Source organism: Artemia franciscana, chromosome 3 (assembly GCF_032884065.1).
Source record: "Artemia franciscana chromosome 3, ASM3288406v1, whole genome shotgun sequence".
Classification (NCBI taxonomy): Eukaryota; Metazoa; Arthropoda; class Branchiopoda; order Anostraca; family Artemiidae; genus Artemia; species Artemia franciscana.
The window spans coordinates 23515736-23533598 of NC_088865.1; the positions used below are offsets into that span (position 1 = coordinate 23515736).

The following is a 17863-nucleotide window of genomic DNA, read 5'->3' on the forward strand; positions in this document are numbered from 1 at the left end:
GGAGTCCCTTTGCTTTACTAAAATGCAAAATTTAGAAGATCAAACATGTTTCTGAAATACCAAATTTTCACCATGAATTTGATAGATTATTCTGTTAAAAAAAAAGTACATATAAAGAAAGTGAAAATGATACAGAAAAAATAGCAGGCTATTACAGAATACGAAACACCCATTTCTGTCTAATCACTGAGCTAGATTTCATAGTTAAAATATGATTTAATAATATAATTAATAGCTATTATAAAAATATAATTTAATAGCTAAAATATGCTCAGTTCCACAATAATCCTGTTCTAAACCATAGAAAACAAGGCGCGATTTCTAGGATAAATTAGAAAAAACATAAACATGCTTTAACCTTTCTTCACCCTTCAATGCATAGACCATGGCATAGACGGGTCTAGTTCACAAGTTTTTATATTGCTATAAATAAATTAAACCACTGTAAAACAGTTCAGGCCAGGAACAACTGGTCTAAACAGTAGTTAGGACGGTGAAAGTTCTCAAATGCCTTTACCTATATGTACTATTACTAGGATTTAATTTAGAAAAATTTGCAAAAAAAAATCTAATTAAAAGAAGGTATTAGTGTATAGCGGAATGATGTGGCTTCGTGCTATTAAATAATGCATAGCATATGTCAGATACAACAGTCAATTTGTCCTAATCATGGCTGGTTTCCCCCACCTTCTAAGAAGTACGTACACTTCTGTAAATGCAACTTGGGGATAAAAATCTGTTAAGGGAATTTTCCTCTATTCCTATTACATCTCAAAGAAGTAAACATAGAAGCTTTTTATAAACTAAAACTATTTTAGCCCAGCTATAAAAATGAAAAGACAAATACCGAGCATATTTCATTATAGACGCCAAAGTCACTAATCCGTCTGAATTATCTGTCTAAAACAGACTGAAAAGCAAATTCTGGCTTTTCATCAATAAGACTTTAAAAAAGTGACAAGACCCCTATAATTATGCTTCCTAAGTGTGCTAAATTCCAAATTGGTACGGTAGCAACAATTGTTCTCCCACATTTATCAACAAAGCCTTAAACTAGGTCAAAGCACTTATAGAGAAGCAAGACATTTTCAACCGAAAAACTGGTTTAGCAAAAGCTCCTGGTAATTTCTTTTTTTAAAGAAAAACAGTTTATTCATAAATATTTAAATTTCTGTATTCATTTAGCCTTCTTTGATCAAAACAATAATTTTTTTGTCATTTAAAAACAGTAGCAAACGACATGAATCTAGAACTAGTGTGTGCATCATTTCTTGGTGGGAGGTATGGTGAATTCATCAAATTACGGTTAAGTCTAAGAAAATTTTCGAAAGCAACGGATATCATGAAATTACGGGGAGAGACGACTGTGACGAGGTTAAAGTTGACTAGGATTATGATATTGATTAGGTTAGCAACCCGCTTATCAAACAGTAGCGCTGTATAAAATCAACATGTATACAGTGGCATTGTCATGATGTTTACTTTTCATTTGCCATTAAAAAAGATGAAAATCTTGAAACGATATGATTCAGGGATATCAAAATGACGGTTTTCCAATGGGAAAACCAAAGTGTCGCAATCAGTAGATATCATACGAAATTTATTTCTTAGCACAAATACAGAAGAGAGAATAACGAGGACTTTTCTCCCAAGACAGTGAACCAACAAAACAAATTTGAAAATTTCGGCCCTATATCTAGGGGCCGTCTTCAGCAAAGAAAATAATAAACAATAACACACTTACAATAAAAGTTCTCGGTTAAAAATCCATTTTTTTTCAATCCATTTCCATTAATAATGGAAATTATTACATTGGTCGAACCCACCAAAATTTAGGAACAAGATTATAGCAACACAAAGAAAGTATTCAAAAAGCATTAAAATCTAAAAATAAATCCATATCTTTTGATTCAGCTTTAAGCAATCATATTTTTTATTATCCAAACCATTATGTTCTATTTGACGAAACAATTCTAATTAGCAATGACCTAGGAATCACACAAACCGTCCGCGAGGCAATCGAAATCAAACGAAGCTTAAATAATAATACATCCCTAAATAGAGACTTCGGTGAATACACACTCAACCCTATGTTCACAAAATTAATTATAGAAAATGATCTAATTCAAATAAAACAAAAATAGGAACGAATAAAAACAAGCCCAATCCCAAAAGAACTACAAGATTAGCTGCAGAGAAGGCAAATATCGCAATAAGAAATTATTCCGATTTTTAATAAATACAGTTAGTGAAATGAATAAACCTTTTTAGCTTGTAAAATGTTAACTTTTATCACACAGTCTTGGCTAAACTTTTCGTTAAGAAGTAATGATGCCAAGGCTATTTAAAAAAAAATGGATTTTTAACCGAGAACTTTTATTGTAAGTGTGTTATTGTTTATCATTTTCTTTGCTGAAGACAGCCCTTAGATATAGACAGTTCACTGTCTTGGGAAAAAAGTCCTCATTATTCTCTCTTCTGTATTTGTATTATGGAAAGGCAGTGTGGTCTACGTCATTGTTTATTTCTTAGCATGATAAAGCTAATGAGATTAGCTGAATAAAGCTAATAAAATAGCAAGAAAAAGAAATTTGTTTCTTAGCATGATAAAGCCTGGCATTGACAATCCCAGCCTCTTCGCACTGGTCTCAGTCTGCTAAAAATTTTACGAGCTCAGCGTTAATTCCAAAGCACAATAAATGCTTTGAATGTGTTTCGTGGGGACACATTTATCCCAACAAGCAGAAATGTAGGCTACAGTGTTTCCACTTTCTCATTTTTTAAATCCCAAATAAAGAGCTGAAAAATCCCTAGAAATCCCCATCTTCAGTTCCAAAATCCCTAAAAATCTCCATTTCCTGATTACTCCCTGAACCGCTTCTACCTATCTCATTTTACCCGTACCATTGAAAGGTAACATATTTTGGCTTCTTAGATTGAAGTCTAGCTATCACTACCATAATAGAATGTCTTGTCATGCCGTTTAAAGTGCTTTTTAATCATCAGCTAAATACAAATAGCTTCAAATATACTTCAAATAATATTAAGCAAATAGAAAAGAAAATGTAATACTGTAATGTAGATTACAGTACAAGATGTTCAATATGTTCAATCGGAACTTGTAAAACGTTATCAGACCTTATCTTCCCCTGATGTGTCTTCAACATTTTTTTAATATGGCTGAATCTTTCACCGTTCTCATGTGGTGAAATAACTAATCATCTTCACATTCCACACTTTCTTGAGCCCTTTTCATTCCATATTTTGTTTTTAGAATCCCCTGCAAAGTTTATGTTTTCAATTTATTCTGACGGTCAGTTTTTACTACTCTTACAGCACTGAAAAACCTCTCGACATTGACATTTGAAAATGGAACAGTGGAAATAAATAATACTGCCGGTTTCAGGTTAGGATACAAATTCTGTTCCGGCAGCATTGTTTTTTTCACGAATACCAAACACCAGCAGGTCACGGCATCCATTGTTTTAACGTTTTCAATATCGATGAGGCTCTGCCTCCTCCACTCCTGCTCGGTTTTGGTTCCGTCCCATGGAATCTGTCCATACTTCCTAACAAAAGGTAGCAGAGGCAGGCTGAAGTGATTGGGCTGACACTGGGTCAACCATTTCAGCATATTTGTAAATGTCGTCTTCGAAATGGAACCTTTTCTGTATCTGGCCTACTGCTTTGATATGGAACGCCTGTGCAGCTTTGAGAACTACTTCGATTGAATCAGGGGGGACGGCGGTATCTGACCTTGACGTAGAGAGGGAATCTTGTCCGTTCGGACCCAAGTAAACGCTTTCAAGGGGAAGTTAAACCTTCGGATTGTTTCCATCGATTTCTAAAGCACTAGTTGATTCCACATAGTCCTTCTGCAGGAAGTTCAATGCTGAGACCAATGTTTTAAGCTTTGTTTACACCCCAAAACTAGAAAAATTTTGGTTTCAAGAGCTCAAATTGCGCTTAAATTTAAATTTGCGACAGAAGTAATTGTCATATTTGTAAAGAACATAAAAAAAAGACATCGAGTGGTATGTTCACTTTATTTGTAAGTAAACAAAATTGAACAACAAAAAATTTACCAATTCTAGTATGAAGGTTCATGATTTTCCCCTGGGTACGTAGGCTTGCCAAAAACACACAATCTATTTATTCCTACATGTGCCATTGTTTTTAACGGCTGTCAAATGGCTGTCAGTTTGTTTGTCTGCTAAAAACTAGAGTAATGAAACGGTAAGAGAGGTGTTCGAATAGTTATAGCCTACCTCTATTGTTCACGTCAGTACTTATAAAGCTGGCTACAAGTTTGAGTTCAAGTTTTTTTGATTTTACACAGAAATCGTAAACATCATACAAGTACTGTGGAGAAAAAGAATCGTACATGCAATGCTTGTCAAAAAAATTTACTACGGTAAGAACAACTACGTACCCTATAAAATTATCAAAATATATTATAACTTTATTTATCTGACCTGTATAAAAATGACATGCTATCTACCAAATAATCTTATGAAAAAACAACCCAAAAATGAAAAACCATATGACTTCATTAATCGAGAACAGTCCAAGCTGAAATTATTGTTTGAAGCCCACATCAGCATGGAACTGTTTCAAACAGTTCTTTGTTGTTAGTTTGTTACTTAGGACTCCTGTACATCTCAAAATCTGTGTGGTGTTAAATTTTTTTCAGCAACTGAAGAAGTTCTTCTCTGTGATTCCAAGTTCAATTCGCAAGGAAACAGATCCTAAATCGAATTATCCTGCTTCTCTGGTCAAGAAGATGATGATGATGAACAAATTAAAGGAAAACCCCCAAAATTTCCCTAAAAGTCCATGGGAGAGGAAAAATCCCTAGAAAATCCCCAAATCCCTAAAAAAACTCTCGCCCCTAAAAGACTTAAAAATCCCCATTTTAGGGGGGAAATCCCCATAGTGTAAACACTGGTAGGCTATGCAAAAAGTATGATAAAACATAGGAAGCATCATACAAATCAGGAGACTTCGTGAAACGTTGACCATATGCGCTGACTCCGGTCCTCATTGTTCTATCTTTCCATTATTATTCCAGTGAGGTTTGACTAGAGCGATAATGGGACAGCTTTGGAATTCGGAATATACAAGACGTATAATCGTGTGGCAGTGCAGCTCTATTATTTGCATAGTTTTTTTTTGGCTCGGTAGTGGTAAAAGATGGAAGTTTAAAACTTCCTCCCGGTATAGGGAACGGACGTGAAACGGGGAAGGAATTCTCCTCTGAAACTTGAAAATTTTCAAACAATTTTCCAGAATAAAATAAAAATATTTTTTTAAGCCTCCTATACAGAGCAAGACGCCAACAGAAAAACCAATAGCTCCGACAGCAAACTTCTTAAAGATCATGTAATATCAGACTGCATAGAGTATGCAATCATCTCTTCGATACAAATGATAACAAAAATGTTACTGTATCTCTTCTAGATTTCTAAGAAATAATTAAAGGGAGGTCAATCTTAAATACCCCCCCCCCAAAAAAAAGTAAAAAGGTAAAGAATACGGCATTAGACTTTACAGTCCCTACCGGCGGTGCTGGTCTCCGTTTCTTGGCCCTTCAGCCAGAAACTGCAATGGGGGGTTGGGGGCCAGCCATCCTGTGCTTTGGCGCACCTTCCTGTTTACCTTCTCCAGATTTCTCCAGGTACCCATTTAGAGCTGGGTCGAATCCGGCTGAGCTTGCAGAGTTATGCCACAGTCCCGAACTAAATAATTGGGTACACTAGGATTCAAACCCTCGAATCCTCGGATCCAGACAAAGGATCCTGAATCCAGCACACCAATCAACTCGGTCAGGACAGGAATTCCCAGGACGGGAAATTCCCAAATGTTTGGGAAATCCCAAACATTTTAAAAACAATATTTTGGCTTCTGATCGAATTTTCTGACGTTTTCACATACGTCTAAAGCCATAGCGCAGAAGCAGACTGAAACAAGTTCATCAACTATCCAACACTTATGTGTGGGGGTTTACAATCTTGTCATTTGGACATATATAAGAAGGTAATGTCAGTTCTCAACAAAATTTGATTGGAAGGATTGGAAAAAAAGGTAGTGTTCTGGTTGCACTTTTGGGGAGTCCTGCAACAATCCTCTTTGTAGAGAAGGGGGAGGCGAGGAAAGTTCTGTAATTCTTGTCACAATGTTATCTTACAGAAGCATTAGCCAGATCTCAACAAAAGCTGATGGGAAGCAAGAGCTATTGTCATAGTTGTATTTTTGGGAAGTTCAAACCGGATCTAGCCTCTGTGGGGGATGGAACATCTTAGGTTCTTGTCATCAGAAGATGCACCAAAAAAACGGCTACTTGGTCTCAAAGGAGACTTGTTGAAAGTAAGACTAAATTTCCTTGTCGGTCTTTCTGAGAATGCAGTCATAATTCATCCTCTGGAGGTGGAGGGATCCCTGGATACGTGTCATCAGGACATCTACCGTGGTGAAAGGTCGGACATCAACCAAACTTGGCGGAAAGTAAGATTGATTGTGCCAGCTGCGGCTTTAAGGATGTCATATTCGACCCATGTGGGGGGGGGGGGCTCTAAATTCCTCTAATTGGGACATTTACCAGGAAGAGGTATTGGTACTTAGCAAAAGTAAGAGCTAATGTCTTAGTTAGGACTCTTGAGGAAAAAGCGTCAATCTAGCCTTTACAGGAATAAATAAGAGGAGAAACACCTTCTTGCACTTCATCAGAACATTTAAAAGAAGGGGATATTTAGTCTCAACCAAAGTTGGCGGGAAGTAAGAGTAATTAGGCTAGTTATTTTCTTCTGGAAAATTCATATCCATTTTGGCCTCTGTAGGGGGTTCATAAGTTCTTATAATCCGCATATTTACCATTTGGAGCTGTTGGGCCTTAACGGAACTTGGAAGGAAACAGGAGCAAGTGTCCTAATTATCCTTCAATGGTTCAGAACCGAACAATTATGGGGTGGAGGGTTCCAAAATTTCTTTTGTGCCACCCAAACTTGAGGGAAAGTTTAAATACAATATGTCCCCTTTGCTACGCACTTAAACATTCTGATGTAACTTTTGTTTCATTTATACACCATAATACTTTAGAGTACCAAGTAGCACTTGAAAGCTACCTTCCCCTAAAATATTCCTTCGTATTTTCTTTGTTCAGGCATGTTCCAACAAGTAAATTAACCGCACTCGTTTTACCAAAAAAGCACACAAATATTATCAGTCAAGAATTACACAAGAAAGAACTGAGTTTTTTCTTAGAACAATCCATAATTGGAACCAATTTAGATTGAACTTAGATTTATCGCAGTCTCTTGCAACATCTAAACATAAACTCAAAACTATGTTATTTCAAAAATAATTGTTCAAGCGGCTGATACCTTAGAGGTTAAGCTTGTTCCCACAATCTGTTAACTGATGTAAACGGACCAGGAGAGCAGAGGCAATGTCATACTACTTATTTTCCTAAGATTGGTACCCCCCCCCCTTTTAAGCCTTGTTGGTTGGATATTTTATGTTGGTTTCCTATTCTTATTTTTACTTGACGCATGACTGGGCGGTGCTACAGGTGGCAGACTGATGGCACGTTTTTTTTTCCTTAAAGGTTATTGTATCATGAACGATCAAGTATTATTAACACTTGATAATTCAATTAAATTTCTTACTATTCCGCCCTCTCTAAATCCACTTCTCTGTCTGGCTCTGGATTTTTTCTTTCGTATGTTTATCAAACAGTTCGTGGTAACGAACTGTAGTAAGGAGCGACCCGGCTCAATAGTAACCAAAACTCTAAAAAATTGAATTTTGATATCAATAGCTACATAAAAAAAATCGCATTTTAATGCTGATTTTAAATATATAAGTTTCATCAAGTTTCGTCTTACCCATCAAAAGTTACGAGCCTGAGAAAATTTGCCTTATTCAAGAAAATAGGGAGAAACATCCCCTAAAAGTCGTAGGATCTTAACGAAAATGACACCATCAGATTCAGCGTATCAGAGAACCCTACTATAGAAGTTTCAAGCTCCTATCTACAAAAATGTGGAATTTTGTATTTTTTGCCAGAAGACAAATCACGGGTGCGTGTTTATTTGTTTGTTTTTTTTTTTGTTTTTTCTTTTTCTTTTCCCCAGGGGTCATCGTATCGACCAAGTGGTCCTAGAATGTCGCAAGAGGGCTCATTCTAACGGAAATGAAAAGTTCTAGTGCCCTTTTTAAGTGACCAAAAAAATTGGAGGGCATCTAGGCCCCCTCCCATGCTCATTTTCTTCCCAAAGTCAACGGATCAAAATTTTGAGATAGCCATTTTGTTCAGCATAGTCGGAAACCATGACAACTATGTCTTTGGGGATGACTTACTCCCCCACAATCCCTGGGGGAGAGGCTGCAAGTTACAAACTTTGACCAGTGTTTACATATAGTAATGGTTATTGGGAAGTGTACAGACGTTTTCAGGGGGATTTTATTTTGTTTGGGGGTGGGGCTGAGGAGAGGGGGCTATGTTGGAGGATCTTTCCTTGGAGGAATCTGTCATGGGGGAAGAAAAATTCGATGAAAAGGGCGCAGGATTCTCTAGCATTACTATAAGAAAACAATGAAAAATAAACATGAAGACGGTTTTTCAAATGAAAGGAAGAAGTAGCATTGAAACTTAAAACGAACAGAGATAATTACGCATATGAGGGGTTCTAAAAATACTTTAGCATAAAGAGCGAGGTATTTAGGAGGAGATAAATACCTTGCTCTTTATGCTAAAGTATTTTTAGTAATTTCAACTATTTATTCTACGGCCTTTCTGATTCAGGGGTCATTCTTAAAGAATTGGGACAAAACTTACGATTTAGTGTAAAGAGCGAGGTATTAACGAGGGTACAAACCCCTCGTATACATAATAAAAATATAAGGTTATGAAAGTTTGTTATGTAAGTTAATTCTTAAGTTACGTGTATTTTTTACTAATAAAAACGTTCATTAAAAATTAAAAGTTCTAGTTGCCTTTTTAAGTAACCAAAAAATTGGAGGGCAACTAGGCCTCCTTCTCCACCCCTTATTTCTCAAAATCGTCTGATCAAAACTAAGAGAAAGCCATTTAGCCAAAAAAAGAATTAATATACAAATTTCATTTTAATAATTTATGTGCGGAGAGCCAAAACCAAACATGCATTAATTCAAAAACGTTCAGAAATTAAATAAAAAAAAAACTAATTTTTTTAGCTGAAAGTAAGGAGCGACATTAATACTTAAAACGAACAGAAATTACTCCGTATATGAAATGGGTTGTCCCCTCCGCAATCCCTCGCTCTTTACGCTGAAGTTTGACTCTTTGCCACAATTCTACTTTTTAAAACAATTAAAAGCTTTAGCGTAAAGAGCGAGGGATTGCGGAGGGGACAACCCATTTCATATACGGAGTAATTTCTGTTCGTTTTAAGTTTTAATGTCGCTCCTTACCTTCAGCTAAAAAAATTAGTTTTTTTTTATTTAATTTGCAAAAAAAGAACCGGAGAATGAAAGAAATGGGGTTTGTCATCGTTGTACTTTGGAAAGGTCCAAACCCATATTGACCTAAGCGGGCAAGGGACACATTATTTGAGAAAAAAAAAACTATAGCAAACCATATGTCCCATTTTCTTATACGGAAAGATATTCCTAGTATATATCCAAAACAAGAGCAAAACCAGGTGCATAATATTAATTATGTAGGAGTATATGTCTATAAGGTTATGAAAAAAACTTAACTTCCCGTGAGAAGGATATTTGGCACCGGGCATAATTTATTTTCGGGTGCTAGTCTTGCCTGGACTTTAGCTACGAAGTCACCCTGAGTTTCCGATCTGAAAAATTAAAAAGTATACTTGTCCACAGTCTTACGCTTTCGTGGATTAGTGCCACTCCTTTCCTAATTCTTTCTTTAGTTTAAGCAGAACAAAAAGGGTTGTGTTAGGCTGCCTGACAAATTAGCTAATATCTACCCCTTACCTTCGGTTTCGTTACCAAAGCGCAGATTACAAATCGCCAAACTAGGAGAAATCCCCCAGGGATTGGCCCGAAAAAAGACACAGACCGTTATTTATTTCATTTTTTGAAAAAGAACAACAAAATAATCACTCATAAAGGTTTTACCACAAGCTCATAAATATTCGAATTCGACATTCTGGATGACGAAAAACAAAGAAATACCGTAATTGCGCATACGCTAGAGTTAAAGGTATAAACATTGTAATCTTGACCGAGATAATGTGACCAGAGAGAAAAAAAAGAAACTTTTCGGCAGATTTATTTATTGAGCTGCACTTGTGAGTTCGAATCACCCGTGCTATAATTCTTCTGTTTTTTACAATTATGATATGCAAAAATGAACTTTAATAAAAATCAAAGGCTTATTTTTTTCTTTTTCAAGAAAAGAAGAAAAACACTTTCGTGAATTAGTACCACTCCTTTCTTAATTCTTTCTTCAGTTTAAGGAAAACAAAAACACTTTTGTTAGGCAGCCTGACAAATTAGCTAATATCGACCCTTAACTCCTGTTTCATTACCAAAGTTGCGGATTACAAACCACCAAACTAGAAGGAATCCCCTAGGGAATGGCCCAAAAGAAGACAAAAACCTTTATTTATTAATTTTTAAGAAAAGAAAAAAATAATAACTCAAAAGGAGATGTACTTATTGAGCCGCATTTGTGAGTTCGAACCACACGATTCTAGTTAAAATTGTTCTCTTTTTTATTACATTTATTACAAACAAAAATGAACTTAAATAAAAATCAAAGGCTTATTAATCTCTTTTAAGAAAAAAAAACTGTGAAAGCTCAAATAGGAATTTTTTTTTTATTGAGGCATGGACACACACAGGAAGAGATAGAAAGTCTTCTACGTAAGGTCAGTCCAAAGAATCCCGACCTAAAAACGGATGATACGTTGATTATGATTTACTTGGAGGGTTTGTACTTCGTAGCCAATTTTAAACATAATTTTATTTCCATTTCTGACAATGGTCTATTTTGGTAAAGAACGTACCTTAATAATGGAGCATCGGCAACAATTTGAGAAACAAATTCACTTGCAATTTGCACATACTCTTCGTGTACTTCTTTAATTATGACTCCAGTCCGTTCAGCCCACGCTTCTTTAGGATCTAACTCAGCCGCATAAACCTTTGGGTTACTTGGAAAAACCTATAAACCGTATAAAAAATTAGCGTGCGTTGCATTAAATCCAAGAAACGTTTAGTTTAAGCTATTTTCCGTTTTTACCTAAGTCATATCTAGTATATTTTAAGCCTATCTAAAACAATTTATCGTTAAACTAACATAGAAAGATAAAGAGAAGAATTGTCAAAGCTGAGCTATTGCTCAAGCCCCCCCCCCAGGAAAAGCATAAGGCATGCGCAAGTGTAAACCGAAACAATAAATAAAATAAATACAAAGATAAGCTTTATGGAATCGGAAAAATTCTCAATAAGACAAAATGCAAGGAAATATAGAATCTAATCATAAAATCATTTAACAGTATATTGACAAAAGAAGAGTTTAATTCTAAGGTTAGGCTTTATGACAGCGAAGCACCAATAATTATTGGAGTTATTACCCCAATATATATTGGGGTAGTAAAGAATATTACCCCACGACGTGCCAAGTTGAATCGAATAGCATTTCGAAAATCAAAGAAAAATGATGAAAATAAAAATATTAACGAAGAAACTAAAATAAAACTGGACTTATTCGTTTGCTCTACCTGTATTGACAATCAACAGCCAAAAGCTAAATAAGACAATTTTTCACACACAAAAATATACTACACCAATTTATCAATGGTATCATACTTCCCAAGGCGTAAACTAAATAAGAATGATGCAAAATAAACCAACATTCAAATAACTAAAACAACAGTGAGGCCGTAATAAACCGTGAAACCTCAAAACTTAATTGAATTGATACTTTAGTGACATCTATCCAAAATATGACATTGCACAACATTAAAAGATGAGTCATGGCTAATTAGCATCCCAGTGATGTCATAAAAAGTTGACTTTTGTGGATGCCTTAAACAAAGCGTAAATAAGTTCATCTGGTTTTAATTATTAAGAAAAAATTTCATTTATCGAACTTTAGGTACGACACCACAGGCCTGGAACATAATTGGAGTTGTTTACCAACGTTTTTAGAGGTGTATAGGATAGTATGGCAACTTAAACATTGGGCGAAAAAAAAAAATCGGTAAAAAAAACCAACTAAAATAAACGATCTTTTTTAACACCTCCGCTGAGATGGTGGCATATGGAACTAAAACCACGCTTAAACACGCAGTGTCTAGTCTGCTGACGACTGTTGTGTTTGCATCACATTATAGGCGCTGCGCAGTAACAAAAATTGTTTCAGAATTGGACTCATTATGGAACCTCGAAGGGACGATAGTCAGGTACATAACTACTGATTAATTTCGTAATAGCTTCATTCACACAGCATAAGTGACCAGCCATTTGTCGCTGAAAATTCGTGAGAGACATGTTGTTGTGACCCAAAACTCTTTAATGGAGAAGGTAGGAATTTTCATTACTGTATAGTACCTATGCTGTAGTTTGGATGAATTTTCATTGCTGTATAGCACCTACACCGGGGTTTGCATTGGGTGAATGTGTTTGCAGAGTATATCATAAAAAAACTAAACTGGAAGTCATAAATAAAAGGCGGACGACAATTGTACAAAAAAAGCTAGATATTCGGATTAGGGGGGGGGAGAAAATCAAAGAACCATGAAGAGTCAGGGGTTGAGCATAAATTAGCCCCTACCTTCGACCCTAAACGAATCAAAGCCTATTTATCATAAATAAAAACGAAGGGAGTGGGGGGATAGAGTATTAGGAAGGTGTCTCATTGCATTATTTGAAAAACGGTCAGAAATTAAATATAAAAAGCAATTTTATTCAACTGAAAGTAAAGCGCAACATTAAAACTCCAAATGAACAGAAAATATTCGTATATGAGAGGGGCTATCCATGCGATATAGCGTCGGTAGAATATTTACCGCCCAGTGTGTAAACGCTACATTATTTTAAAGTGGCAGCGGTAAAAAACGATTGGTAAAAAAGAGCCAACAGCTCATATGGCACTTGTGACGGGGTCGGAACCTAAAATTAGACTCGGTATTAGAGTTATCGATTTTGCTATTCTTTGATTATTGGCAATTATTAGAAAGATAAACTTGCAAATACGGTGTTCCGGTAGTATCTTCTTGTTCGGTATTGTAACGTTAGTCCCACCATTTTTCCTCCCGACTAGCGACTATTTCTAATTTAATCTAGTCCGGTCCCTGATACACCTGCCAACTTTCAGCGATCGCTATATTAATCACGTATCTAGTTTCGGATCTTCTTCATGTAAAAATTGGAATGGTCCGATATTCGAACCTGAGAACTCTCGCACCCTTTGTCATAACCCTAGACCAGCAAGCCACACTTAAGAAGAACAATTATTTGTTTTATCGTGCAAATAAAATTCTTCTCAACTATCTCGTTCGCTCACTCCCCCCCCCAGATGGTCGAATCGGGGAAGTGACTATTTCTAATTTAATCTGGTCTGGTCCCTGATACGCCTGCCAATTTTCATCATCCTAGCTTATTTGGAAGTGCCGGAACTAGCAACACCGAGGACCGACAGACAGACCGACGGACAGAAATTGCGGTTGCTATATGTCACTTGGTAAATATCATGCGCCATAAAAATTGGATACCCATTTTAGTTTCCTGGAAACCATGTCGATAAAGTCATAATGTTTACGTTTTGTGCAGAAATACACTAAACTGTATAGCTTTGTTTACAATAAGGATATTTTCACCAAAAAAATATTGATATAAGTGATAAAAAATATTTTATTCACCAATTACTAAAAACGATCTTCTTTATTATTCTTTTTAGATAGCATGTTTAGGATATTCACAATTATACACTATCAATTTGAATGCAGGATTTTTATCGAGATGACATCTCTTTTATGGGCTGTTTAAACCCCTTTTCATAAATTATGCAAATTTCTGTATGTTAATTTCTTTTGATGAACCACTTTAAATTAATTAATTTTCCATATTTATAATAAACATACATAGCAGATTCCGTTGATGCATATATTACAGTCACGAACTTCCTTTTTTAGAGTTTTGGCTTCTACTGACAAGGCTCGCAGTCGGTTATTACAAAAGGGCTCTCTTAAATGTGAGCTTGACTTTGCCTACCCCCGCCCCCCTTTAATAAACCTTAATATCGTATAAGAATCCTTGGCTCACCCTAAATGATAATTAATTATTATTATCAAGATAATTCATCCCTAAATATTTTTAACGTGGGGCTGGGTCTGAAATATGAAAAAACAATTTTATGATCACCATATTTCACGGTGAGTTCCTCTAACCAACAATGACCAACCAGAACTTTACAATCAGAGAAGAGATTACAGCTATTCAAGGACGCTAGTGTCAGATCCTAAACCTTCAATACACGCAGTGAGTCACGAATGCGACTGCAGGAGAGCTTACGTCGCAACCATTAATAGCAGGAGTGATACAGTACTGCAAAGGTACCGACATCCTGCTATCTAAATTGTTGAAAAAAGCTTTCAAAGCCGTCCTCCAGTAGCGGAGCGTTGGATTCATATGAAGAGGCCGGCCAAAGAATACCCTCAAAAGTAGATATACCACCGGCCTCCAAAATATCCAAGCATATCTACAACTCAAATAGGAAGAAGTGTAGGCAGTGGCACACCCGTGGTCAGACTGGCAGCCTTTCTTAGATGCCCTGAGCGACACTGGAGACACAGGAAGAACTAAGGTCTAAGATAACATGTGCAATTATTTTAACTTAATTACCGATAGATTCAATGCAACAAATGGAGAGGTTACGTGTTCATTGATATCATTACAATCTCGCCGATTTTTACCAAAACATTATCGATTTCAGTACACTTCAGCCGAGACCTCAGTGGTTGCAAATAACGAGCCAGTCGGTAAAATCAGTTACCTCTCGACCCAAACATTCTAGCTAGTAAAATTTCGATTAATTGATATAAACGCTGTTGTAAGAGATTAGAGCCAAATTGAAATTTACCAACAGACCTTAAAATAACTTGAAAAGAAAATCCTACGAAATATATCCATGTTTTAGCATCATTAGAGTTTATTGGATATCCTCACATCCAAACTGTCAAAGTTTTCAACAGTATTTCCAGATCTAATTCCGGAGTACAGAGAAAACCCAGGCCGCGCACTAGTTATTGTCCTCGAGTCACGTGGTTCGGATTTTGAAATTATGCAGGGACACAGAGGAACATGCACATAACAAAATTTATGAATTTCCCACACTACCGCATATCCGGAATATCCGAATTATCGGTGGAGTTATATATTATGATTCGAATAAACAAGTCGAAACCAAAATTAGCAATTCAACGGGATAAAGAAATTGTAATTTATTTTTTAGGGATTAAAATGAAAGTTTGATTGAAAGTAAAGACTGACATTAAAACCCCATACGAACATAAATTATCCTGTATATGAGGGGAATTACCACCCGTTTACCCCATCGCTCTTTCTAGTTGTTAACTGAGGGTTTTTCAAATTGCAAAAATTATTGCCAGTTGGTACTTCAGGTGTTTTATTTACCCAGCATATTGCCTTTCAAAACGCTTTTGAACTAAAAGTTTTGTTAATTAAAGCAAGTATAGATAAAAAAAAACCTTGATTTTTCTTATACATTGTTCTTTTATAAAAGCATTTTTTCTTGATGCATTGGTGGAAAAAAGTTTAAATTTAGCATAAATAGCGAAGGAGGAGGGGTGTTGATGGGGCAATATTCCTCCTTATAGGATTGTTTCTGTCCATTATGAGTTTTAATATCGCTTTTTACTTTCATTTGAAGAACTTATTTAGCACATTTAATGGATGTTCGTTTTAAATCATATTGGCTGTAATATGAAGATGTGGCGAACTCCCATCCCAGCTCCCCCAGGCCTTTGGAAACTGCTGCCGAGGAAAACGACACCTACCAGCTTTCACATTTGTGTAGGCAAGCATTTGATATGATATTAATACAAAAAACTAACCAGGTCATTGCAACGTACAACAAGAGCTAAGAGCTCATATGGCACGTGTAACAAGGCCGGACGAGCCAAGAGCTCATATGGTATGAGTAACAAGGCCGGACGAGCCAAGAGCTCATATGGTATGAGCTCTAGCAAAATTCTAAGAATCAATAGATTGATTTAAAAGGAAAATCATAGGCTTAATGCCGGTCAGGATTTAAAAGAAGAGCTCTGAGTCACGAGGTCTTTCTAAATATCAAAATTCATTAAGATCCGATCAACCACTCGTAAGTTATGAATACCTCATTTTTTTCTAATTTTCCCTCTCCCTTCAGACCCCCAGATGGTCTAATCGAGGAAAACGACTTTACCAAATCTATTTATGCAGCTCCCTGACACGCCTACCAATTTTCATCGTCCTAGCACGTCCAGAAGCACCAAACTCGCCAAAGCACTGAACCCCACCCCCTAACTCCCCCAAAGAGAGCGGATCCAGCACGGTTACATCAATCACGTATCTACGATATTTGCTCATTCTACCCACCAAGTTTCATCCCGATTTCTCTACTCTAAGCGTTTTCCAAGACTTCCAGTTTCCCCCTCCGACTCCCCCCAATGTCAACAGATCTGTTCGGGATTTGAAATAAGAGCTTTGAGACATGAGTTCCTTCTAAATATCAAATTTCATTAAGATCCAGTCACCCGTTCTTAAGTTAAAAATGCCTCAATTTTTCTAATTATTTCCAATCAACACTCCCAGCTCCTCCAAAGAGAACAGATCCGTTCCAATTATGTCAATCACGTATAACTAACATAATAACATACATATAACATAACATATAATAACTAGCATATAAAATAACTGGTGCTTATTCTTCCCATCAAGTTTAATCCCGATCTCTCTACTCTAAGTGTTTTCCACGATTTCTGCTTCCCCCCTCCAGCCCCCTATGTCTCCAGATCCGATTCGAATTGGAAATGGAGCACCTGAGACATAAGATCCTTCTATATATCACGTTTTATTAAGATCCGATTACCCATTCGTAAGATACCTCAATTTTCATGTTTTCTGAGAATTCCGGTTTCCAGGTAAAAGTTCTGAGAATTCCAGGTAAAACTTTTTTTGTGTATGTGGGTTTTCATAGTTAGTTTTTATTTTTTGTGCCTCTTGACATTGCCATGTAAGCTTTAAGCTTTTGAATCAAGTAAATTTATTGTATTTTTATGGCCCTTGGTGTTTACCAAGTGACATAGCGATCGCAATTTCTGTCTGTCGGTCCCGGTTTTGCTAGTTCGGGCACTTCCAGATAAGCTAGGACGATGAAAGTTGGCAGGCATATCACGGACCAGACCAGATTAAATTAGAAATAGTCTCTTTCCCGATTCGACCATCTGAGAGGGAGGAGCGCGCGAAAAAAGGAGTTAATTTGGAAAAATTAGAAAAAAGGAGGTATTTTCAACTTACGAACGGGTGATCAGATATTAATAAAATTTGAAATTTAGAAGGACCTCATGTCTCAGAGCTCTTATTTTAAGTCCCAACCTGATCCGGTGACATTGGGGGGAGTTGGAGGGGGAAACCGCAAATCTTGGAACACTTAGAGTAAGGAGATCGGGATGAAACTTGATGGGAAGAATGAGCACAAGTCATACGTGACTGACATAACTGGACCGGACCCGCTCTCTTTTGGGGAGTTGGGAGGGGGAATTTCCAGTGCTTTAGCGAGTTCGGTGCTCCTGGATGTGCTAGGACGATGAAAATTGGTAGTCGTGTCAGGGACCTGCAGAAATTGACT

General features: G+C 36.5%; 1 protein-coding gene across 4 annotated transcripts in view; it reads right to left on the bottom strand.

The window, feature by feature from the left end:
* Nucleotides 1-17863, bottom strand: part of LOC136025045 (transforming acidic coiled-coil-containing protein 2-like) — a 189620-nt gene that overhangs the window by 98147 nt on the left and 73610 nt on the right. For 3 of the 4 annotated variants that reach the window (XM_065700719.1, XM_065700714.1, XM_065700718.1), the window contains one exon: nt 11016-11173. In XM_065700719.1, coding sequence (XP_065556791.1) covers nt 11016-11173 — 158 coding nt within the window. Of the gene's footprint in view, nt 1-11015; nt 11174-15102; nt 15211-17863 lie in introns of those variants that run through there. The other variant, XM_065700715.1, reaches the window with a different exon arrangement.